This window comes from Scomber japonicus, chromosome 17, assembly GCF_027409825.1.
Source record: "Scomber japonicus isolate fScoJap1 chromosome 17, fScoJap1.pri, whole genome shotgun sequence".
NCBI classification, from domain to species: domain Eukaryota; kingdom Metazoa; phylum Chordata; class Actinopteri; order Scombriformes; family Scombridae; genus Scomber; species Scomber japonicus.
The window spans coordinates 3,142,441-3,167,235 of record NC_070594.1 but is presented as its reverse complement, the minus strand read 5'-3'; the positions used below and the strand labels follow the sequence as shown (position 1 = coordinate 3,167,235).

General features: G+C 40.8%; 1 protein-coding gene across 1 annotated transcript in view; it reads right to left on the bottom strand.

Annotated features, from left to right (window-relative positions):
• Positions 1-24,795, bottom strand: part of LOC128377470 (NLR family CARD domain-containing protein 3-like) — a gene marked incomplete at its 5' end in the record, with an annotated part of 227,995 nt that overhangs the window by 182,701 nt on the left and 20,499 nt on the right. The window contains 4 exons of the mRNA XM_053337422.1: positions 3,408-3,499; positions 4,033-4,206; positions 4,307-4,787; positions 20,118-20,125. Of these exons, the coding sequence (XP_053193397.1) occupies positions 3,408-3,499; positions 4,033-4,206; positions 4,307-4,787; positions 20,118-20,125 (755 nt within the window). The remainder of the gene's footprint in view (positions 1-3,407; positions 3,500-4,032; positions 4,207-4,306; positions 4,788-20,117; positions 20,126-24,795) is intronic.

The window sequence follows — 24,795 nt, the reverse complement described above, 5'->3', positions numbered from 1 at the left end:
AGAGAAGGTGTGGGTTCATTTCAGTTTCATCGTTGAATACATGCGGACAGTGGTGTGCACAAGGGGGGGGGGGCAGTCACCCCCCCTCATGGCCCAACTGTCGAAAAACGCGCGCTAAAGTGCCCTCTTGGGAGCCAAAACGCGTTCTACGGTGCCCTCCTGGTTGGCAAAAACACACTAAACTGCCCTCTTCAGTGGCGAGAACGTGCTGTTCGCCCCTGCCCTTCAAAAAGTCTGTGCGGGAGTCTCCCATATATTGATAGCAGCTCCCTGATGCCCGCAAATTAGCTACAATCTCTGGAATATGTATTGAGCAAGCGAAAGTGCGCTAGTGAGTGAGTGAGTGACTGTATGTGTTTGTGTGACCATCAATGCAGCGTATGAGCGCACAACGTCCTTATAGCTGTGTGTTGCAGTTCATTAGACCAATCCCCCCACCGGACCGAACCCAATCCCAAAAACCGAGGTACGGACCGTACCGCGGGTTACCTGTACCGTTGCACCCCTAGTACCTACCTACCCCCACTTGCCACACATTTTTAACAATGGAAAGAACTAGCAAACAGAGCACAGATAAAGGCTCCAGCTGAACCCAAGATCTTTTTGCTGTGAGCCAACAGTGCTAATCACAGAGCCACCAAGAAGTAACTTTGAATTTAGAAAATAAATTAACCTTTAAGGCAGCAAAACATTTTATTGTTATTAAATGCATTTGTTCATTAATTTGGTTTGAATATCCTACAACTATAATTGGAGAGCAGGATGTTTCTCCGACTCCTGGTTATGTATAACTAATTTCAGACAACATCCTGACTTTTAAGGTCAATGATGAATGGCAGCTCAGCAGTGGAAAACAGACAAAACCAGAAAGAAGAATCAACACTTCAGAAGAGCATGGACAGCTCCACACCAAGTCACACATGCAGTTCAGTTTGATAAACCTCACATGGATTTAGACTCCGTTTCCTGCACTGCTGTTATGTTCCCTTGGGAGACATATCATTGCATGTATTATATAAATTCTATATAAAGATGTACATAACTTCTTGTAGTGGAACGGTTCACAAAATCCACGGTTCGGTTCATATCACGGTTTTCGGTTGGGTTTATGTTGTTCTTTTCTGGGTGGGGGGGGTAACACTTCATTTCTCACATTTTTAGACTGGATGACGTCATCAAGGCAAGAGCGCAATAAAGATTAATACAAAAATCCTTACTAGTTTAACACTAACCAACAGTCATTTATGAAGGAAACTTTTAAATTAGTGCAGGTGAATTAACATTATTTTACACACACTGACTAGGTCTGGGATTCCCACCTGACCATAACTGAAGGAGGAAAAGATCATAACAATATAAAGAGCTGTCACATGAAGACCATTGTGTATACTCCATAATACATTCATTAGTTTGACGTAGTTACTAGAAATGACCCGTGCTACTCTGTTTTTCTGCGTCTTTTTTTTTTTAAAATATGCACATTGATTTATTTACAGCTGCTGCACTTCTCCTTTTTAAACGGACCAATTTTCCTCACAATGCTAAAATACAACAAGCCAACTCTGAAATAAAGCCAAGTGTGTTTGGGACACATACTTACAGGCCTGGACTGGGACAAAAATTCGGCCCTGGACTTTTTGGTCCAGACCGACCCACTACAATCCATGCTCAGATACTGTGCCAACTCACGTTGATGTACATTTAAACACACAAGCTCTTAATAACAGTAGTATACTGAACAATATCCCTTTTATTCTGGAGACTTGAATAGGCTTGACTTAGTTTTAACTGTATAATGTGAAACTGTTGAACGAGCAATAAACCATAAACTTTAAACGGTGACTGAAAAAAATATGTAAAGCATCATAGACTACATATGTGTTATGTCGTTAGATCAATGTCCATCATGAACATATTAGACTATAGGCACAAAGAACGGTGCATGTTGACACTTAAAACACTTTAACTCTGGTGACCTGATTTGGCGGATGTCATTATAGGTAGAAATTATCAAAAATTGTGAAAATAGCAGATCTACATGCTCAAACCACATCACATTGCAACATGTGAGTTGTAAGCTTGCAGATTTGTAATTATGTGGCATCCTTTGATGAAAATAGTGGTTAAGTGGTTAATAAAAGCAACTAATCAATTAATCAGGATAGTATATGAATATGGTTATTGTTTTCCAATACTTAAGACAACTAGATTTAGGCCTAGTTGTAACACACCACACTATGCAGAGTTTGCTATTTATTATGTTAAGTAAAGTTCATAGACAGTTAGTAACCGTTCTGAACATTTAATGAGTGTTTATTCACACCATGCTGCAGGCACACACCTGCTTAAAACTCTATCATCACGTCCACATGGTGGAGAGTTGTCCTCAACCTCCTGCACCACCATGGCAGCGGGAGCCTCACTTGACTCACTGTCCACCTGCTGCTGAGAGGGACCCACTCCTGAAGCCGCTCCGGTCACGCTGGCCCCCGCAGCAAACATTTCTGAAATGTTTTTGCTCGTAGCAGCGTCGGTTGCTAGAGCTTTTCTTTTTTTATCTCTTTGTTTTTCCGCTCCGCCTTTTCGCTTTTTAGCCGCACTGTCCATTTTGTTGTAGTTGTATCTCTCACTATCTCTCATCTGATTGCAAAGATGCTTGGACGAGGGGGTGGGGGGGGGGTCAAGAACCAGCGTGGGTGGGACTCCTGGGCCTCTGTAGCCTATCATAGGGCCACTGGGCCAGGTATTCTTTAGACAGACAAGCCAATGGGCCTCTGCTGTGTCTGCAGGCTGCAGCGGAGCTCTGTGGGCCGGTGCATGTCTCTGCCCCTGGGCCGGGAAAGTAAACAAAAATACGGCAGCCACCGGCCCATTATTGACCGGCCCACCGGGAAAAGTCCCGGTACTCCCTATGGCCAATCCACACCTGCATACTTATTGTGACCTTCATATACAAATATACATTCTCTTCATTGCTCTATTAATCTATGAGCGTGTGTCTGTGGCAAGTAAACATGCTGCAGGGTGCATTGTTCTAGTAGTAATAATAGATGACACAATAAGAAGAAGAAAAAGGGTTAGAAAGTTCTGAATAAAAATCATGATTCAAGTGAACTTCTTTATAATAAACAGTAAATACATCAATAATAAAATAACAGATGGATTCTCCTCTGATGAGTTCAGGGACACCAGGAGAACCTGAAAGTTTAATTATAGAACAACGTTAGGTCGACATACTAGCTTTTTCAAGAGGTTTCACTCACATCACATGATCTTCAAAAACTGTTACATCCACACCTGAGATTATCCACCTGTCTGTTCATACCTGAGAGTGTCCAGTCTCCAGTGTGGATCCTCCAGTCCAGCAGACAAAAGCTTCTCTCCTGAGTCTCCTGGATGATTGTAGCTCAGGTCCAGCTCTCTCAGATGGGAGGGGTTGTAGGTCAGAGCTGAGGCCAGAGAAGCACAGCCTTCCTCTGTGATCAGACATCCTGACAGACTGGAAACATAAGGTTTATAACACAATGTTTTAACCATTTCCAAAAATCCTACAAATGTGCACAATAACTGACATTTGTCTGAATGTAAAACAGCAAATGTTAACTGTATTTAATGTCAGAATCAGCTTTATTGTCATTATTTAAGACAAGAGAATTACAGATGCTATATCCTGACCTAAGAGTTTCTAGTGTACAGTGTGGACTCTCCAATCCAGCAGAAAGCTGCTTCACTCCTGAATCCTGCAGGTTGTTGTTACTCAGGTCCAGATCTCTCAGATGGGAGGGGTTGTAGCTCAGAGCTGAGGCCAGAGAAGCACAGCCTTCCTCTGTGATCAGACATCCTGGCAGACTGGAAGCATAAAAGGTTGATAACAAAATGTTTTTAATCATATAAGTACCACAATCCCACATATATGCAGAATCATTTACATTTGTCTGAATGTAAAAAAGCAACTGTTAACTGTATTTAATGTCAGAATCAGCTTTATTGTCATTATTCAAGACAAGAGAATTATGGATGATGTATCCTGACCTGAGGGTTTCCAGTGTACAGTGTGGACTCTCCAGTCCAGCAGAAAGCTGCTTCACTCCTGAATCCTGCAGGTTGTTGTTACTCAGGTCCAAATCTCTCAGACTAGAGGACTGGGAGCTGAGAACTGAGGACAGAGCTGCACAGCTTCTCTCGGAGAGTTTACAGCCACTCAGCCTGAACAAAGATTAGTAAAGAAAACAAAATGTTTTATTCATCATATTTAAAATTAAACATATTTAAAATAGTTCATATATCCAGTGTTTCATCCACTTACAGAGCTTTATGTGAAGCTTTGACCACTGGCAGCAGCCTCAGAAGAGCCTCCTCTGAAGCAGAGTATTTCTTCAGATCAAACACGTCCAGATCTTTTTCTGATGACAGTAAGATGAAGACCAGAGCTGACCACTGAGCAGGAGACAGTTTATCTGTGGAGAGACTTCCTGATCTCAGGGACCGTTGGATCTCCTCCACTAGAGAACGATCATTCAGTTCATTCAGACAGTGGAACAGATTGATGCTTCTCTCTGCAGACAGATTCTCACTGATCTTCTTCTTGATGTACTCGACTGTTTCCTGATTGGACTGTGAGCTACTTCCTGTCTGTGTCAGCAGCCCTCGTAGGAGAGTCTGATTGGTCTGCAGTGAAAGACCCAGGAGGAAGCGGAGGAACAAGTCCAGGTGTCCATTTGGACTCTTTAAGGCCTCGTTCACAGCTCTCTGGTAGAATTGGGTTGGTTCAGGTTTTTCTTTAAAGACTTTGGACCGCCAGGATGTTGTTCTTTCTTCTGCAAGCAGATTGACTCCAGACTTGATGAATGTCAGATGGACATGAAGAGCAGCCAGAAACTCCTGGATGCTCAGATGGACAAAGCAGAACACCTTGTCCTGGTAGAGCCCTCTCTCCTCTTTAAAGATCTCTGTGAACACTCCTGAGCACACTGAGGCTGCTCTGATATCGATGCCACACTCTGTCAGGTCTGATTCATAGAAGATCAGGTTGCCTTTCTGCAGCTGCTCAAAAGCCAGTTTTCCCAGAGACTCAATCATCTTCCTGCTCTCTGAACTCCAGTGTGGATCTGTCTCAGCTCCTCCATCATACTTGACCTTCTTCACTTTGGACTGAACCACCAGGAAGTGGATGTACATCTCAGTCAGGGTCTTGGGCAGCTCTCCTCCCTCTCTGCTTTTCAACATATCCTCCAGAACTGTAGCAGTGATCCAGCAGAAGACTGGGATGTGGCACATGATGTGGAGGCTTCGTGATGTCTTGATGTGGGAGATGATGGTGCTGGCCTGCTCCTCATCTCTGAATCTCTTCCTGAAGTACTCCTCCTTCTGTGGGTCAGTGAACCCTCTGATCTCTGTCATCATGCCGACACACTCCGGAGGGATCTGATTGGCTGCTGCAGGTCGTGTGGTTATCCAGAGGCGAGCAGAGGGAAGCAGTTTCCCCCTGATGAGGTTTGTCAGCAGCACATCCACTGAAGTGGACTCTGTAACATCAGTCAGGATCTCAGTGTTGTGGAAGTCCAGAGGAAGTCGACACTCATCCAGACCGTCAAAGATGAACACAACCTGGAAATGTTCAAGCCTGCAGATTCCTGCTTCTTTGGTTTCAGTAAAGAAGTGATGAACAAGTTCCACCAAGCTGTACTTTTTCTTTTTCAGCCCATTCAGCTCTCTGAAAGTGAATGGAAATGTGAAGAGTATGTCCTGGTTGGCTTTGTCTTCAGCCCAGTCCAGAGTGAACTTCTGTGTTAAGACTGTTTTCCCAATGCCAGCCACTCCCTTTGTCATCACTGTTCTGATTGGTTCATCTCTTCCAGGTGAGGCTTTAAAGATGTCTTCTTGTCTGATTGTTGTTTCTGGTCCGTGTGGTTTCCTGGATGCTGTTTCAATCTGTCTGACCTCATGTTCATCATTGACCTCTGCAGTCCCTCCCTCTGTGATGTAGAGCGGTGTGTAGATCTGATTCAGAAGGGTTGGGTTTCCTGCTTTAGCGATCCCCTCAAACAGACACTGGAACTTCTTCTGCAGGCTAGACTTGAGTTTACGTTGACACTCTGCAGCACGAGTTCCTGAATGAACAAATAAATGAAATCAATCAGATGATTCTACAGTAAATTGGTAGAATGTAAACATTAAACTGCAGATGTTTATATTTTCCTCCACTATGAAATCTATTCAGCTCATCAGTTGTGGACAAACAGTTTGACTGTTTTCAGCTCTGAAGAATTCATAGATCTGATGCAGATGTGTGCATCATATTAACGGCAGAGTTTGAAATATAAACCTCTCCCATATTGCCTCCATTTCCTCTCCATCATGTTAAATCTGTTAAAATCCTCTTACTGCTCTGCAGACGCTCAGCCAGCTCCTCCTGCTTCATTCTCCTCAGGAAGTGCACTGTGATTTTCAGAAATGCCTCTCTGCTGCTCCTCCTCTGCTCTTCCTCCTCACCGTCCAACACCTCCTCATCCTCACTCTGACTCTCTAAGCATTCTGGGTAATCTGGACTCAGAGCCTTCTGCATCTTCTTCAGCTCATTCTTCACAAACCTGCTGATGTTCTCCTCTAGCAGCTGGAACAGAATCAAATGTAAATGTAACTGGTAGAAGTCATCAGATGATCAGTGACAGACTGAAAAGCTGCTGGTCTACAGAGTGCAGCATGGACACTGTTAGGACCAGAATGGTAGTTTAGTATTTAGTCTGTGGCTGTTGTAGTTAGCAGTAGTAGCTGTGCTTTACATTTACACACCATAAATATGGAGTCTAGCGGTGTTTGATGCTGCTGGACAGACTGACCACTGAGAACCTCTGAGCTCTGCTGATGAACTCTGTGAAGAAAAGATGAAGTCTCAGAATAAATAATGACACTCAGTGTTAAAGGTGTTGTGTTCTATCACAGTGGATCCAGGTAAAACACTCGGCTGTTCTGTCTGACCTCTGATCATTTGTCTCTGTAAAGACTTTGTACCTCTGTTTAAAAACTGTTACACACATAAAGTGTGTGTAAAAACAGTTTCAGTCAATCAAACTTCTTCTTATGAGAGTTGGATAATAACAGACAAACATTTTACAGTCTGACCTCTGATCAGCTGACTGATGTCCATGTTTGAAGTCTATAAGTCCACCCTTAGACCGGTCACTCTTCATGGACACACAGCTGGGTTCAGGAGAATCTGGTCTCTGCTGATGGATCCTGATGGAAACAGAGAAGAGATAAAATAAGTGTAAATGTCAGAAGGGCAGTTTGTTGTTTTATTTGCATGATTTGAATTTGTTTTATTGTGCATGTTAGTGTTTTTTTTTAGTACTTCATTTCATGGTTTGATCCTTTTTTTCCCCCAACGTATGCACTAACTAAAGAGTTGCATGTACTTTAATTTTAACTTGGATTATTAAATGAAAACTGCCTTTGGGACTATCTAATGGATGGAAACAAGCTGCAGGCTGTAAATTATGACAGGCCAATCATGGACCTTGAGGGGTGAAGTGTCAAACCCACAGACGGTTATTAAAGAGGACTGCAGGACAGCTGAAGAGGGTGTGTGTGAGTGGGAGAATTGGAAGACACCAGCTGGATCTCACCCGGAAGCAGAGAGGGACGCTGTGACTGACACACAAAATGAAAGCTATGTAAAGGAAAGTAGGAAGTCGCAGATTGTGTGAGAGAAGCACACTCTCCCTGTTGTGGTGCTAGGCATTAAGGTGAGCCTGTGTTTCTTCCCCTACAGTGGTGCAGTTTGTTCCAGTGGCACAGCGTGAAGCTAGAGGCCGTGTGAGAAGGCCACCGCCAGGGTTCCCCCGGTCGTCAGGAGTTGTGGCTGCAGTTGGTCTCAGACACTGTCTGAAGAGGAAGGTGTCAGCGTGGTAAGGAATAAGAACATTCTATTGTGGTTTTTATTTGGAACATTTTATACACCAGCTGGTAGTGCTGTTTTTATTCGCTTCAAGTTCAAGGGAGCAGGACCCAGAGGGCTCAGCGCAAGATGAAAACACTGCTCGAGATCAGCTAATTCTGGGTCTGAAGACCGGCGCAGCTCAGCGAGAGCTCCAGCTTCTGGTGCAACGTGAGCCAACCTTGTCCTTCTCTGAGGCCAGCAGGGAGGCTCGGGCCCTGGAGGGGGAACATCTGGGATAGGAGCAGGTCTGGACTTCGCGGGTAAAAGCACCTACACTAACACACCATAATTCAGGTGAATTGAGTGACTGGAGAGAGAAATTCAAGACAGAAACTCGACATGATATAGAAGAGTGAAAATCCCATGTGTTTTACTGGATCTCAAGTAACACTCTTTTCTGAGTCCTTTTTTCAGAAATGGTTCCAACATGTCCCTCTGAACGGTGCTGGAAAACTGGGGTGGCTGACTCTTAAAGCAGAAAATGGTGTAGTGTATTTTCTGCTACAGATCTATGCATTTCTATTATTGTAGTTCTAAGCTAAAAAGTTCTGTGTCTGTGGAGGCCTTAAAGTATAGTTTAGATAACAGTCAGTGTCTTCATGGGAAATCTGGTTTCATCCTGTATAACGGTCATTAATAATCTGAAGGTTGTCAAACAGTAAAGGCATTGGAACTGGGAATATAAATAAGTATAGATTTTGTCCTTTTAAGGATGAAAAGCAGATTGCTCATGCTTGGGAAAATGTATACATTGGTGGGGTGTAAACTTAGTATAAACGCAGGCAGACGAGAGAGAGACAGAAAGGAAGGCTCCATTTTGACCAGGGACACTTTAACAAGCCTCAAATTGATCAAAGTTCTGTCTCCATTGATTGGTAATAAAGAAAACTAAGGAGAACTTCGACTTGGTCTTTCATCCATTCTTCTCACTCTGAGGGTGACAAAGGTCACGACAATGGCTTGAAGATTCCCTATGTGGGGTATGTTCTTCTGGACTTTGAGGTCGCTGGGGTAAAGGTACCTAATAAGGGATCTATTATTGTCAAAGATACAAGCCTGGGAGCTGATAAAGCAATCCTAGGCATGAATGTCAGTTCAAGCAGCCCTAGTGAAATTAGGTCAAGACTGGATCGACCAGATTTAGAGTCCCTACGAGATCAGGTACCTGTACAACACTTGCAGTGCAGTAACGTAGGTAATAGACCGTTAAGATACGGAGAGTTAGTATCAAGGTAGCCTGGACAACTACCTACAAACCAGGGGGAGATGTCAGGGCAGTTTGTATAATTTAGTGGGATTTTATTTGCATGGTGTGAATTTGTTTTATTGTGCATGTTATGTTATGAGAGTTGGATAATAACAGACAAACATTTTGCAGTCTGACCTCTGATCAGCAGACTGATGTCCATGTTTGAAGTCAATAAGTCCACCCTTAGACCGGTCACTCTTCATGGACACACAGCTGGGTTCAGGAGAATCTGGTCTCTGCTGATGGATCCTGATGGAAACAGAGAAGAGATAAAACAAGTGTAACTACAGTGTTGATCCTGAAGATTGTGTGTTTTGTTGGACGACAGCTACGACACATCAGGTGTTTCTACATAAACCTGCAGTAAGAAACTGATCCACACAGCTACAACAAACTGACATTGTTAGCTTGGCTAACTAGCTTAGAGAGCACAGATGCATCTCTGATCTTCCAGGACACAGTCTGCTCAAACATGATCTCCTGCTATGAGGCCTTTGACAGCAGGACGACATCAGGTCTCAGTGATGTTGGTGGAGACCAAGAAAAACCACACAACTGGTCGTCACTGAACACAACCTGTAGTTAGCTGCCATCAATCAATCAATCTTTATTTGTATAGCACCAAATCACAACAAAGTCTAATTTCTTGGACATATTAATTTCTAGGACAATATTTTTGAACGATTTTGGGATGTCTGGATTAAGTTTTGCTGGGATTCCTATCAAGGTTCTCAGAGTGTGTCTGATTAAAAGCTCTGAAGAAGTTGATGTTGGTATGTTTCCTCATGAAATGAAGAAGCAAGAATACCAATGTGCTCGAGTATTAAGATACTGTGCAACAGAAGAACAACTATGATGAGTTGAGCTTTGTTAAAACACAGTTTTGATCACAGAGATCAGGACGAGCCAGAACAGAAGTTTAATGTCTCAGTGTAAAACAGGAACAGTTTATCTGTTTGTGAGGATTTCCTCCTCAATATTCTTCTTCCTCTTATTGATGATTTATACATCAAGGATAACTCTAGTTTATTACAAGTTTGGTCTTATCCTCTGAGTTTGGTCTCATTTCTATCAGAACTAACAAACCTGGGCGCATTAAATTAACTCTGAAATGTGGGACCACAGTGACATCAGTAAGAAGAAACCTGCAGTCAGACAATCAGTCAGAACGATCATATCAACCTTAAAACATACTGAGATCTGATGATGTGGTGCTGTACTTCATGTTTTTAACACTACAGAGAAAGAATGAGAAGTGGTTCATGACTTCATGACAAAGACTTCAACATTTTCTGAGGTGTGATGGAAACTAACAGAAACAAAGATTTTACATTCTTACCTCTGATCAGCTGATTTATGTTCATGTTTGAACTTCTTAGGTTCAAACATCGACCGCAGATTCTTGACAGACGGCTGACTGAGTTCATCAGAGTCTGGTCTGTTCTGCTTCTCTGTCCTTCAACACAACACACACAGAGCTTTGAGTGTGAATAATGATGGTGGAGTGATGTGAGTGGAGAACAGTGATGGACAGTTAGAGATCCTCATCTCACCTCTGAGCTTTGGTCTGGCTGTCATGTTCCCCACACAGAGAGCTTTTAGAGGGAGGGACTCCCTCCTCTCTGTCCTCACTCTGATCCATAGCAGAGAAACACCTTCACACAAACACAACATGCTCATTCATTACAACCAGCTGCACATCACACACACTGCTGTCTATCACACTGTCATTCTTTATTCTACCACCAGATGGCACCACAGTCATTACTGTAAGATTTCCACTGTGGATACATGTTGAAGAAACTGCATTAACTAGATTCCTTTTCATACAGTTGTATTGTTGTCCACTACAGAGCTCATATGCAGCAAGTTATAGTTCACTTGTGTTTAAAAACTGATGACATGCATCTATTTTCATCCAGCTGTGTGTCAGAAAGAAGAAAATACTCACCAGGTGAATTCAGATCCACATGTGGTCACAGAGTGGTTCTACCTTCACCTGTAGAGGAAACACAGAGAGAAGCTGCAGCTGATTCTCCTTCATCAGTCCTTCATCATCAATCTGAGGATGCTGTCACACTCTCATAACTTCACAGTCAAAGTCCAAAAGCATCAAGATGATATTAAAGCAGTGAAGCTTGCAGCAGAGTTCAGCTCCAAACACACAGGAGGAACCTGCCAAGACTCTCTGTGAGGACATGAACCAATCTGACAGATTTCACTGGAAACTCATGTTCATCTGTCCACAAACTAATGTCACTGTTGTCTGTCTGATGGAAACAGAACCCCAAAGAACTGAACACACACTGAACAAATGTCTTTCACAGTTTTCACTTCAACAGTTCACACTATGTTATTAGAATAAGGCTGAAACTTTTTATAAAACTATGATACAAACATTTTTGCAGGATCATTCAGTTGCTGACATCATCAAAATGCTTTGATTTGATTGGCTCGGTAAATAAATTATTTCCCTTTAATTTCAGGACGTTGATGTTTGCTTATCATCAGGCTCTTTTATGGAGTTGAGGACACATATCATCCCTTTCCTGGTTCTGATTATTATCTATGTGGAGAATATGATGATGTTTCCATGGAACAAGTAACCTGATACTCAAACATGATGAGGTGAACAAATGAGCTGCCAGCTAGTTTATTAAGTATTAGCAGGTTCAGTGAATGATGGGACAGTGAGCCTTTAGTCTCAGTATCAGCTGTTTACTGCAGGGAGCAGTGAGCAGCTTTACATTGGACATCAGTGACTGACTTTAACAGCAGACTGGACGTCTGACATTAATATTAAATATTTCCTCCTCTTTGGTCTTCCAGCTGCTAAACAACCAGCTTGTCTTTGTCTAATAAGTGAATACATTTATATTCATTGTAAATCTGGTGATATCTGTATATAGAGAAGCAGTGATGTTGTTCTGTCCAGTAAAACATGAAGCTTCTCTTCAGACCAACATGTGGCAGCTACAACAGTTAGATTTAATCTGTGAGACTAAAGGGAATAATATCATCCATCAAAACGCTTCACATTAGAGCTCAGGGGAAAATCAGCAAGAAGCTGCACTGATCAGTTCATTTGGTCATGTTCTCCCTCAGATAACCGCTCATCATCTCAGAGTCACATGAGAGGCTAACAGCTGATTTACAAACAGGCGTTATCTGGATGAACTCATCACATATTGGGAATCTACATCGTTACTTTCTCATCTGAAAACATATGAAATCTTAATAAAGAGAAAATTGCACCTTTCCTCCTAGAATTGAACTATTAAAATCACTCAAGCTAGTAAATAATAAAAAAGCTATAAATGATAAACAACAATGAAACTTTGCTCCCTGAAACCTCTGACTAGAATATGAACACCACCTTTAATTTACTTTGACTTTAATGATGTTTATATTGATTTAATATGTCATATTCTTTATTTCCTCAAATGTATAACTCATTTCTGAGCTGTATGCCTGATGTGATGTTTGCTTAAAAACAACATGAAATAAAAGACAAGTCTGAAAAGTTCTGTTACAAAATAAAATGTTACTGTGAAAATAAGGAAGATGAAATTATGATAAGGTTATGTTTCATAATAATTAACTTATTTGAATGTGGAGTCAACATGCTACACTCAGAGATATGACGGCTTCAAACAATCATTTACTGAATACACATAAAGACTGATGCTATAAAACTAAATATCACTGTAGATCAAAGTTATCAGTTATATTTATCAATCTTATCATATTTCTGCCCTTTAGTCAGTGTTGGACAATAAGGATGTTATTTCAGAAGGTTATATGCTTGAATGATCAGAACTTTGAACCTTGATGTTAAACAGTAAATGCAGAGCTACAGTAGAAACATGTTGCTGCTGCTGCAGCTCTCAGCTACTTCAATAACTGAATATCATCAATGAAAAGATGATTTCACTATTTCTGAGACTAAAACATTGTCAGATCTCTGACTGTAACATGTTTATGACTTTTTATTACAGTTCATCAGTAAGCAGGCTGCATTGTGCTGGACTGTGGACAGTGAATGTCCCTCACTGACTGAGTGACACTGCTGATTAAAATGTGATGAAGGAGGAGACTCCATACTGTCACCTAACTTCTCTAACAAGGACAAGAAAAGCTTTTAGAAAAACAAACACTTTGAGGTGATTTCATGTCAAATGTGTCAGAACATAATCACATCAGTCTGTACAGAACAGTCAGTGTTGTGTTGAAAGCTCATCAAACTGTTTATTGATCTGATTAGCTTGCCAGCTAGTGATGCTGTTGCCAATGTAATTACAGCTGATTTTTACTGTTTTATGATCAATAAATCAACTGACTCAAAGCATTTATTGAAACATAGTTCACTTTTACTGACCAACACTCAACAGAACTGTCTTTTTTTAAAATTTCTGGCATAGACACCTTTAGTAGAAGTGGAGACAGGAAATCACAGGAGGGGGGTGTGACATGCAGCAAAGGTCCTCTGGCCGGGAGTGGAACCAGGGTCTGCTGTGTATGTGACATGTGCCCCAACCATTCGACCACCTGCGCCCCAGAACTGCCTTATTTTTATCATTTTATTTAGCTAACATGTAAAAATCAATGTGACTGTACCTTAACTCCCAGTGGAAGTTCTGTACTGTATATTTGGGGGAGGTCTTCTATTTCTAAATGACTAAAGCCACTACAGTAATGACCAAACACGTGTGATCTATTGTGATGCACACAGTTCCTCTTCATATTCAGGTAAATCTTGTTGGGACACAGTAGGAACAGGTTTGTTTATCAGCTACAAGGAATTGTCAAAGATAGTAAATAAAAGTAATTAATTTGAATTAATAATCCACCACTCTGAGGTCAGGGACCAAGAACCAAACATTGAGAACAGTCTCAAAAAGGGATCTGAGAGATATAAACATTACAGGATGAACTGTGATGGTTTGAATTCGAGCACTGAAACCAAGATGGCGTCTGTTGGCTGAACATGTGACTAACAATAAAATAACTCCGTAATTAAATCATCTGCTCACCATGTGTGTATTCAGACTAGGTTGGTAAAAGAGGATAAAAGCACCAAAGAAGAAAATATCTCAGTCATCATGATGACAAAGTGAGACTTCCTTTATCACGTTCTGACTTCAATGAATAAAAAACAAAGTCACAGTCTCACACATGATGGAGAGCTAACACTAATTAGTTTCAGTTCAGTTTATCAGTTTAATGTGTAGAACATCGTCTCCATCAGAAATATAAAGAGCAGAAACTTCTCAGACTCACTGAGACACGATTTATAGAAACAGAACATGACTTTATTTCACATCAAACTTTGACATGTGAAATAAAGATGTTTGATTTCAGCTTTTCTTATTTCTTCTGTAGTTTAGTTCATTCCATCAATGCATCAACAAATGACCATAAGTCATCAGTATAACTTCCATCTGTACTGTTATCAGATCATTTTAACAGCTGCTGACACAAACATGATGAAACTGTTGCTTACGTTACCTTTAGATGCAGGAAGGAGGGAAGGAAGAAGGAAGGAAAGGAGGGAGGATGGAGGACGTTACCTTTAGCTGATGAGTGAAGGTGAAATGAATGAGCAGCTTCAAGCAGGAAACCAACCAGAAGAAGAACAAACATGGAACGGACAGCAGGAGCTTTTTAAGGTCTCAACTCTCTGTATTCATCTTTAACCTGAAGTCTTCTTTAAGGGAATCTGATCACAGAACAGCAGCTCTGAACTCTGGAACGAAAAACCCGGAACAAAAGTCAAACATTAACAGGCAATATAAATCTTTATCAGCTGGATCATAAAGGCTGATGTTTGCCAAAGTTTGGTCTCAGTGACGTGTAAAATGTAATAAATAGTTTGTGTCTTCATTATGACATGTGTCCTCATACACACTGCAGACAAACTATTTAAGCAGGAAACCCTAATTGAAATGAAAACACTAAGAGTCCTGGCAGCAACACAGATACAGTACGTCTCAAACACATCACAATAAAGTGAAAACACTGCAGTACAGTCATCAAATATTACATGCTGAAGAAAACAACCAGCAGCTGTCTGGAGAAACATGAGTGAAATAAAATGAATGTGCTGCCTGTATAATACTGTTCATAATTACTATATAATGTAAATACTGTGAGGGTGCAGTACACTCTACAGCTGCAATGAGTAGTTTACTTGATTTGTTGCAACTATTTTGATTTACTTAAGATTCATTTTTGTAAAATTGTCCACATTCTATGAATATTTTCTGTGATAGTAAACTGAATAACGTCAGCTGCGTTTCAGCCATTCCCCTTTATTATATTAAATTATTGTTTGATTAGTTACCTTGATGGAAGTAAGAGTACTCACCCATCTATTTATGTATGTGTGGCTGAAGGTCTCCCCCTGCTGTCCATTAATAAGTATTGCATCTGTGTTAAAGAGGTGAGCGTGACAGATTCTGTGTGTAACAGGTGTGGAAGCATTAGGACCCAAAAGCAGCACAGAACCAGGAAGCAGTTTTAAATTATCTTTATTATATAGTCCACAAGGAAACTGAACAGGTATCAAGCAGGATGTGTAGGGGGACAGGCAGGGCTCATGGTCACTGAAGACAGTTACAGCAGGTAAGATAATGCCAGTAGCACTCACGGACATGAGGTGGACCAAGCTGGAGTTTCTGGGCTCTCCTGACAGGACCGAAGCCGGAGGACAGGAACAGCCACAGGTAGACAGGAACAGCCACAGGTAGACAGGAACAGGCGATACTCAAAGTCAGGAACAGAAGACTGGTACGTTTACCAGGGAAGACACGAGGAGAGGAGGTCAAAAGCAAGCAGGGAATCAGTCCGTGAATCAGTGCTGGAAAGTCTGGCATGTAGATGAAGCAAATGATGATCTGGCCCAGAGTGAGTGGACAACAGGAGTTTATATACTGACTTGATTACTGATGAGCTGCAGCTGAGTGAACAGGTGAACTGAGTTAACTGATGAGGTGGGTGTGGCTGATTAGCAGCAGTGGAAGACACAGCGAGCTCTTTTTTTTTTTTTTTTTTTTGGAAGGAGAAAGTTAAAGTTTATGTTTTGTGATACTGAACGCTGCATTATGAAAATAAATGGATGTGATGCAACATAACAGAGATGATTGTGATTGTTGAAACAAAGCGTGGTGAGTCATAAAAACCACTGACAGAGACAAGTGTGTGTAATTCTTGAAAATACACTGAGAAGACACTACAAGCTGAAACTCTGATCAACCAAACAACTAATCAATTAATGGAGAAAATAATAATAATAATCATTAGTTGCACCCTGACATAATACAGTGCTGAGTGCATAAATACAGGACAGAGTTAGAGACGTAAAATGAAAAAATATGACAAGAAATAGACAATACCCAACAAAACCCTACAATAAGAACATCCACATAAAAACAGTAGTAGAGTATAAAAATCACCATGGTAACAAAAAATACCATATTAATGCCAGTCCTTCCTCCTTCCTTCCTCCCTCCTTTCCTTCCTTCTTCATTCTCTACTTCTCTCTTTGTTTCCTCCCTCCCTCATTTCCTTCCTCCATCCTTCCTTCCTCCTTTCCTTCCCTCCTTCCCTTCCTTCCTTCCTCCCTCCATCTCTCCTTTCCTTCCTTCTTCTTTCCTTCTTCCTTCCCTCCTTCTCTCTTTCTTCCCTCCCTCCTTTCCTTCCTTCCTCCTTCCTTCTTCCTTCCCCCCTTCCTCCCTCTTTTCCTTCCTTCTCCCTTCACTCCTTCTTCCCTCCTTTCCTTCGTTCCTTCTTCCTCCCTCCCTTCCTTCCTTGACTCAAGGACAACAGGAGGGTTAAATATCAGAGTGAAGTGTGTGTGGTAGATGTGATGTGGAGTTGGTGTGGGTGGAGTTCTTGTCTTCACCAGCAGAGGGGGCAGGTTGTTATTTAACCCTCACATACTGTTCATATTTGGGCCTTTCTCAGTATCCCCTCATAGTTAGTCTCTGTACATAGTTTTGGAACCACAAATCATTGATGTTTACCTCATCAGCCATTCATAAATCAGTGATTAATCCTTAGTGAGGCTTTCAGAGAGCAGAGAGAGTGTAATATTTGGTTTTCATGCTTTTTTTAAATGAATGATGAATATGATGAAAATATGATTCACTCATGCTTCTCATTAATGTAAAAATGGGTCAAATTAGACCCTGAACAGTATTTAAGTGTGGAGGTATGATTATATGTGACTGTGAGTGAGCACTGTATATGTTAGTATACTAATAGGGTTACTAACACTGGCAGGTACAACTGATGAATGGGGCCCAATGACAATTAAAGTGGTCACCTTGTTTTTTCGGTATTTCTTTGAGTCTTTATGTGATGTGTTCAGATCAGAGCTGAAGCCACCGACAGTCTGTTTTTACAGCTGAGCACAATTTACTCATTATTCATTTTAGACTGACTGACTTGTATTTTAGTGTCAGTTGTGTTAATAGTTGACATCGATGGTAACAGCTCTTCTTTTTCCCAGCTTTGGGTTGAATGGAGAGTTTTTATCATCAGTGTTTAACAGAATCTTGCAGGTTTTTGAGGTTTTTTGGTGAAAGGTTCATCGTTTGAGTTGATTATTGGAGGTGGTTGGTAGGTTGATTTGACCCTTCAGACAGTATGTCAGCTGTGAGTATTACAGGAAGCTGTTATCACTGATATCACACCTCTGTTTAAAGACTTCATATGTATCAGTGAGCCGTCTTCAAATAAATGTTTGATGTGTAAAATCATTTTGTTCCATATATTATTGCATAAATATGGGGCAGCTAGTCCTCTCTGAACAAAGAATATCAATTCAACTGACATTTCATGAAATTCTCAAACCTATTTATTTACTTGATTATTTGCATCTACACACATATAGAATTCATTCTGTCGTACATGTTGCGATTAGAGAAATACACAAGTAGAAGTAGTATAACACTACACATCGATTAAGGCAAAGAGAAAAAATGACGATTATGTAAAAAACAAAACTCTGAATAATAGTGAATGAATATTTTTACTAAAGTGTAAAACAGCCAAAGCTGCCCAGCAAACATGGACTTACAAGATAATATTTACATCACCGGCAGAGGCAAGAAAACCTAAAGGAAAGCAGCCCATACATGTTATTATATACATACATCACATAGAAACATACGTTGATGTTAATGATTGAACACAAACTGAGCTGATGTCAAACAGACTGGGATGTCTGGTGGACATTTTCAGGAAAAACTTCACTTTAAGATCCTGATAAAATGGAATAACTAACAGCCACTAACAGCTGCTAGATGCTGCTCCAAGAAAACTTTACTCAAGTGAATATCAGAGTCAACACAGTTTTTACACATCAATTCAGTCCAGAGGAGATCATTTCACTACTTCTAATAGAAACTATATTCTGACATTAAAGCACAGTCAGTGATCCAAATGAAACCAGAGTGAAACCTCGTCCACCATCAACATTTAAACACAGGAAGCTGCTGTCACTTCCTGTTTCTATTGTTCACTGCTGAACAGAGTGAACAGTGATTTCAGCAGCTGTCTTCAGTCAGCAGTGTGACGGTTTGTCTCCACAGGAGGAGACTCTCACTCAGACAGAGGACACAGAGACACTGAGGAACCATAAGACCTAAACCCAAACCCAGCATACAGAGGTTCAGTGAAAGTGGTGTTGAAGGTGTGGAGGTGGATCAGTGTGTCAGAGGAGACTCTGTAGAAGGACAGAGTGCCAGCAGGACAGTCCATATACACTGCTACTCTGTTAGAGACAGAGGAGAAGATGGATGCACTTCTTATATTGTGATGGACAGAGTAACCGAAATCATCATCATGATCAGAGCAGTACAGACTCCAGGACTGATCATTATATCCAAACCTGCTGGCATCACTGTACCCTTTCCTGTTGATTCCTCTGTAACTCACTGATATATAAACTCTTCCTCTCCACTCGACCTCCCAGTAACAGCGACCAGTCAGACCATTACTACACAGCAGCTGATACGAGCAGTCAAATCTGTCTGGATGATCAGGATATGACTGATCCTCCTCCACACGTGTCACCTTCCTGTTGTTGTCAGACAGTTTGAGTTTTCTGTGTACTGTGTTTGTGTCCAGTGTGAGTTCACAGAAATCTGATGAAGAGAAGAAGAAACAACACAGCAGCAGTTTATCATCTGACACACCTGATGGATTTATTCTCTGTTTAACTTCTGATCTGTTGTTCATTTCTATAAAGTTTCATGATGACACATTTTGTCAGTAATGTTTTAATGAATAAATACCACAAAGACCAACTTTGTATTTAAAGAGAAACTGACTGTGTGCTGTTTAGTTGTCATGAATCAAATTCAATCCACACTTACACTTCTTCAGATCAGGTTTTAACCACTGCTCTCCACCATGGTCCACCCTGGAGGAAGAAACACAGTCAGAATGATTTTCTATCCAACATGAGTCCTAACTGCTGTTCAACATGAAGCAGTGTTCCTCAGTTTGTCAGAGTGACACAGAAACAGGCTGAAACTCATATGACTTTTAGTTTGTATATTTTGGTGATTTATATTTAGGTTAATTTGCATGAATTAAATATAATTGCATAAATGTGCATAAATTAACCCTAACCCTAACTAATTTGTTTTATCCCTTTTCAGTTGCTGAAGGCCAGTGGTGGTGCTGGTGGTCTGGGTGTGCTGTGGGTTACCTTACTAAAGGGTGTGTGTTACTCTCACGTGTGCCTCGGTGACTTTGCTCCTTCCCCTCTTCCTGTATGAATGTTTTTTTTGTAATAAAGTCTACCCTTTTAAAGCTCGGAACCATGTCTCTTGCCTAATGAGTAAATTAACCTGTGTGTCTTATTAAAAGGTAAATAATTATTTGGGTGAAACTCCCATGGTGGTGCTGTCTGGCAACTTGTTAGGCTTTTAAGGGCGTATTATCTACCTAACCTTATTATCCTGAAACCCTTGACAGTGTATACATACGTGTAACCATACATCTTGGTACCTACCTACCCTCCGCTTGCCACACATATTTTTAACAATGGGAAGAAATCCATGCATGGGAAGAACTAGCAAACAGAGCACATAAAGGAGTAACTTTGAATTTAGAAAATAAATTAACCTTTAAGGCAGCAAAACATTTTACTGTAATTATATGTGTTTGTTCATTAATTTGGTTTGAATACAGTAATAGACGAAAGACACATTAAGAAGAAACAAAGGGTTATAAAGTCCTAAATAACATTTGTGATACAAGTGAACTTCTTTATAGTAAAACAGTAAAAACATCAATAATGAGACTTCCGGTTTGGCTGATGGCGAAGTAAGACGTATTGTGGAGTCGCTCTCCCAGGTCTAAAAAATTACTCGCTTAGCAACTCAAAAACGTCATATTTATAAAAGCGAAGGCCTTACGATTGGGGAAGAATCACCTAAGAAGAAAGACGAAAGGAAAAAATGCCAAAAGTACAGGAAAAGAACAACCCGAAAGCTAACGTTAGCAACGCTGGAGTAGTTCAAGCTAACACCTGTAGCGGAGCGGCTGCTGCAAGCCAGATAAATCGCGCAACAAACACTGACTCCGGGGATATCATCAGGGCGATTAATGGGCTAAAAAATGATATCAAGGGTCACAATGATTGTTTGAAACAGGAAATTATTCAACTGAGGCAAGAAGTCAACGGGAAACTTGATAACCTGGCAACGACAGTGCAGAGACTGTCGGACCGCGTTGATGAGGCAGAGACCCGGGTGGAGCAGGTGCAGGGATGGATGGAGGAAGCAACGGAGACGCTCTGTACTTATCTCAAACAACAAAGATCCCTGCAGAAAAAATTAACGGACTTAGAATCTCGGTCGAGAAGAAACAACATACGCATCTTCGGGGTGGCAGAGAGGGAAGAGGGAAGAGGGAAACTCGGTAACAGTTTGTGGAGAAATTCATTAAAAGCGAGTTGCCACTACCACAAGACATGGATTTGAAAATACAGCGGGCTCACCGGACCCTGGCGCCCAGATCGCGATCCAATGCACCCCCGAGACCCATTATTGTCAACTTCTTGGAGTTTACCACCAAGGAGTTGATATTGAGAGAAGCGTGGAAAAAGAAGAAAATACAAGTGGGTGAAAGATTAATCTACTTCGACCATGACTATGCGTCGGAGATTGTAAAGAAGCGCAAGGAATATAACGTGGTCAAAAAAGCCCTAAAAGAAAAAGGCATCTGCTTCCAGACACCGTACACAAATATGCGAATTCACTGGGCCACGGGAGTCCGCACATACAGCACCGCACAGGAGGCACAGAGAGAGCTGAAGAAGCGCGGCTTCCCCGTGGAAGAACCGGAGTCAACCGAAGGAGAGAGCCTCGCGGAGACACGACTTTTGGAACGGATGGGATGGCAGCAGGTAGCTGGGAGAAGGGGCATGCCGCGACCCGGAGAGCGAGGGCAAAACTCCAGGAGTTCCAGAGAGGACGCACCAAGGAAACATGAACGGTATGGAAACTTTAAACTCGAGACTCTGATGTGAGTTGTTTTTTTTTCTCTAAGCTCTACACAGAGCATGAAACGCCTGGGAGAGGCGACTTATATATATATATATATATATATATATATATATATATATATTATTATAGAAAAAGTTGGACCAGTAGGATGGCTGAGTTGTTTTTTGACTCATAACCCACCCTTAACATTGGGCCCTCTCGGAGTGAGAGGCTGCTCCCTCGACCCACCAACAGGGTCACAGTTGAGGGGCATCAAGATCCCCCCTCATTTTTGGAGGTCTGTTCAAGTTCATGTTTGTGTTTTCTAATTGCAGTTCAACAACAAGAGTTTGTTTTGTGGGGACACTAGCTTGCTTGTTTTGAAGAGTATACATGATAAGGTCACATAGTCTGAAATGTGCTTCCTTAAATTTGAATGGCCTGAGTAACCCTGTAAAGAGAAGTAAGGTACTTGCTAAAATGAAGAAGGATAAGGCGCAAATCATATTTCTTCAAGAGACTCATATGTCCAAAAATGAACATGAGAAGTTAAAAAGGTTTGGGTATTTAAACTCCTTTTTTAGTTCATGTGAAAACAGCCGGAAACGAGGTGTGGCTACTCTGATTTCCAACACTATCAATTTTGAATTAATTATGGAAAAAAGTGATATAAGTAGATATAATTATTAAAGGAAGGATTGATAATATCCATGTCACATTTGCTAACATATACGCCCCCCCAGAGAGCGATAGAAAATTCTTTCAGTCTCTGTTTCACATATTAACATCTGAAAGTGAAGGAGTATTAGTCTGTGCAGGTGACTGGAACACGGTCCTGAACCACTCTATAAGACACAACAAGTATAAAAAGACATAAATGTCTTAAGTCAAGAGATCTCAACTTGCTAATTCGAGAGACAGGTATGTTTGATGTCTGGAGGAACCTGCATGCATCTGAAAAAGACTATACCCACTACTCAGCTACTCACCGCGTCCACTCCTGAATAGATTTCTTTTTGATGAACGTTACAGATAGACACAGGGTGAGGGAATGTTCCATAGGAACAGCGGATATATCAGACCACAATGTAATTCATTTAACTATACATCTGAACGACAGACAGAAGTGTACACTGTGGAGACTAAATATCAGTGTTCTAAATAAGGAAACTGTTGTTAAGGAGATTAAAAGAGAAATTAATTAATCTATAAAAGATAACATGACTGGTCAAGTGGACCCGACCATTTTATGGGACACAGTTAAGGCAATAATGAGAGGGAAACCCATTTCAAGAACAGCATATCTAAAAAGGTCGATGAGGTCAAAATATGATGAACTAGAGGAAAAGTTGAGAAAATTAGAGAAGCAACAACCAAAAGATGAGGACAAAGGGCTAAAAAAACAGATTAAAGAATTAAAAGTTCAAATAAATAATATTCTGAATGATGAATTGGAAAAGAAATTGAGATTCACTAAGCAAAGCTTTTACGAGTCAGGACCAAAAGCAACTAAAATTCTAGCAAAACGCCTTAGGGCTCAACAAAGGAAACATACGGTACATAAAATTAGAGATCCTATAACTAATGGAATAACTTATGAACCAGATGAAATCCATAACATTTTCAAAGATTACTATGAAACTCTATATTCACAGCCCAAAACTGTAGATGAAGAAAATATTATACAATACTTGTCATTATTAGACCTCCCCTCCATAGGAAAACTTCAAAATGGTAAATTAATTGCTCCCATTACAAAAAAAGAATTGGACATGGCTATCAGTAAACTGAAAGCAAATAAAAGCCCTGGAAGTGATGGCTTCCCGAATGAATGGTATAAGATCTTTAAAGAGGACCTCTCTCCTATTATGTTCATTTAATTGGACTCTAAAAAAAAGCTGTGACACCACCATCATGGAAAGAGGCAGTGATATCAGTCATTCCAAAAGAAGGGAAGAATAAAGAAGATTGTGAATCATACCGTCCAATCTCTATTTTGAATGTAGATTACAAGTTGTTTACATCTAATATCTCTAAAAGAATTGAGCGTCTCCTGCCTGACTTAATTACTGAGGATCAGACGGGGTTTATAAAAAACCAAACTCAAGACAACATCAGACGAACTTTACACATCATAGAACAGATTAATAAAAAACATCTAAGTGCAGTACTGGCCAGTTTAGACGCAGAAAAGGCCTTTGATAGGGTCTGCTGGCCCTTTCTGTATCGCGTGCTAGAGAGGCTGGGCTTCAATGGTCAATTTGTCGGGTGCATACAGGCTCTTTACAGGGACCCAACTGCTAGAATAAAAATCAATGGCCATCTGACAGGCAGTTTCAAGCTATACAGAGGTACCCGCCAGGGCTGCTGTCTTAGCCCCGCACTTTTTGCAATATTTATAGAGCCCCTAGCACAGAGTATAAGACAAAATAAAGAGTTGAGAGGAATCAACATAGCAAATGAGGACCATGTAATAGGACTCTTTGCGGATGACATTATTATCTATCTCCAAAATCCTGATTCAACACTTCCTAAACTCATGGTGACTCTAGATGAGTATGGTCAAATGTCTGGTTACAAATTGAACATAGCTAAGACTCAAATTCTCTCTTTTAATTACACACCAAGTAAAGATATTAGGCGGAAATATAAAGTGAAGTGGGAAGCAACATCAATAAAATAGTTGGGTGTGTTAATTAGTCAGAAACTTGATAATATTTACGACATAAACTACAAAATAATAAATGACAAGATACAGGAAGACATTAAAAAATGGTCCATACTAGGGTTAGACTTTAGTGCAAGGATCGAGGCAGTGAAAATGAACCTGTTGCCAAGGTTACTGTACCTCTTTTTATCTTTACCTGTCAGAATCGCAGACTCAGTTTTTAATGTGGGACAAACAGTTATCAAGGTTTATCTGGGCTGGAGCAAGACCAAGGGTAAGATTTAAAACACTTCAAATTGACAAAGAACATGGCGGCCTTGCGGTACCAAACCTAAAGGAATACTATTATGCTGCCCAGATGAGATATTTTGTCTATTGGTGCTCTCCCGAGTACCAAGCTAGGTGGAAGCACATTGAACTGAACTTGGTTGATTCT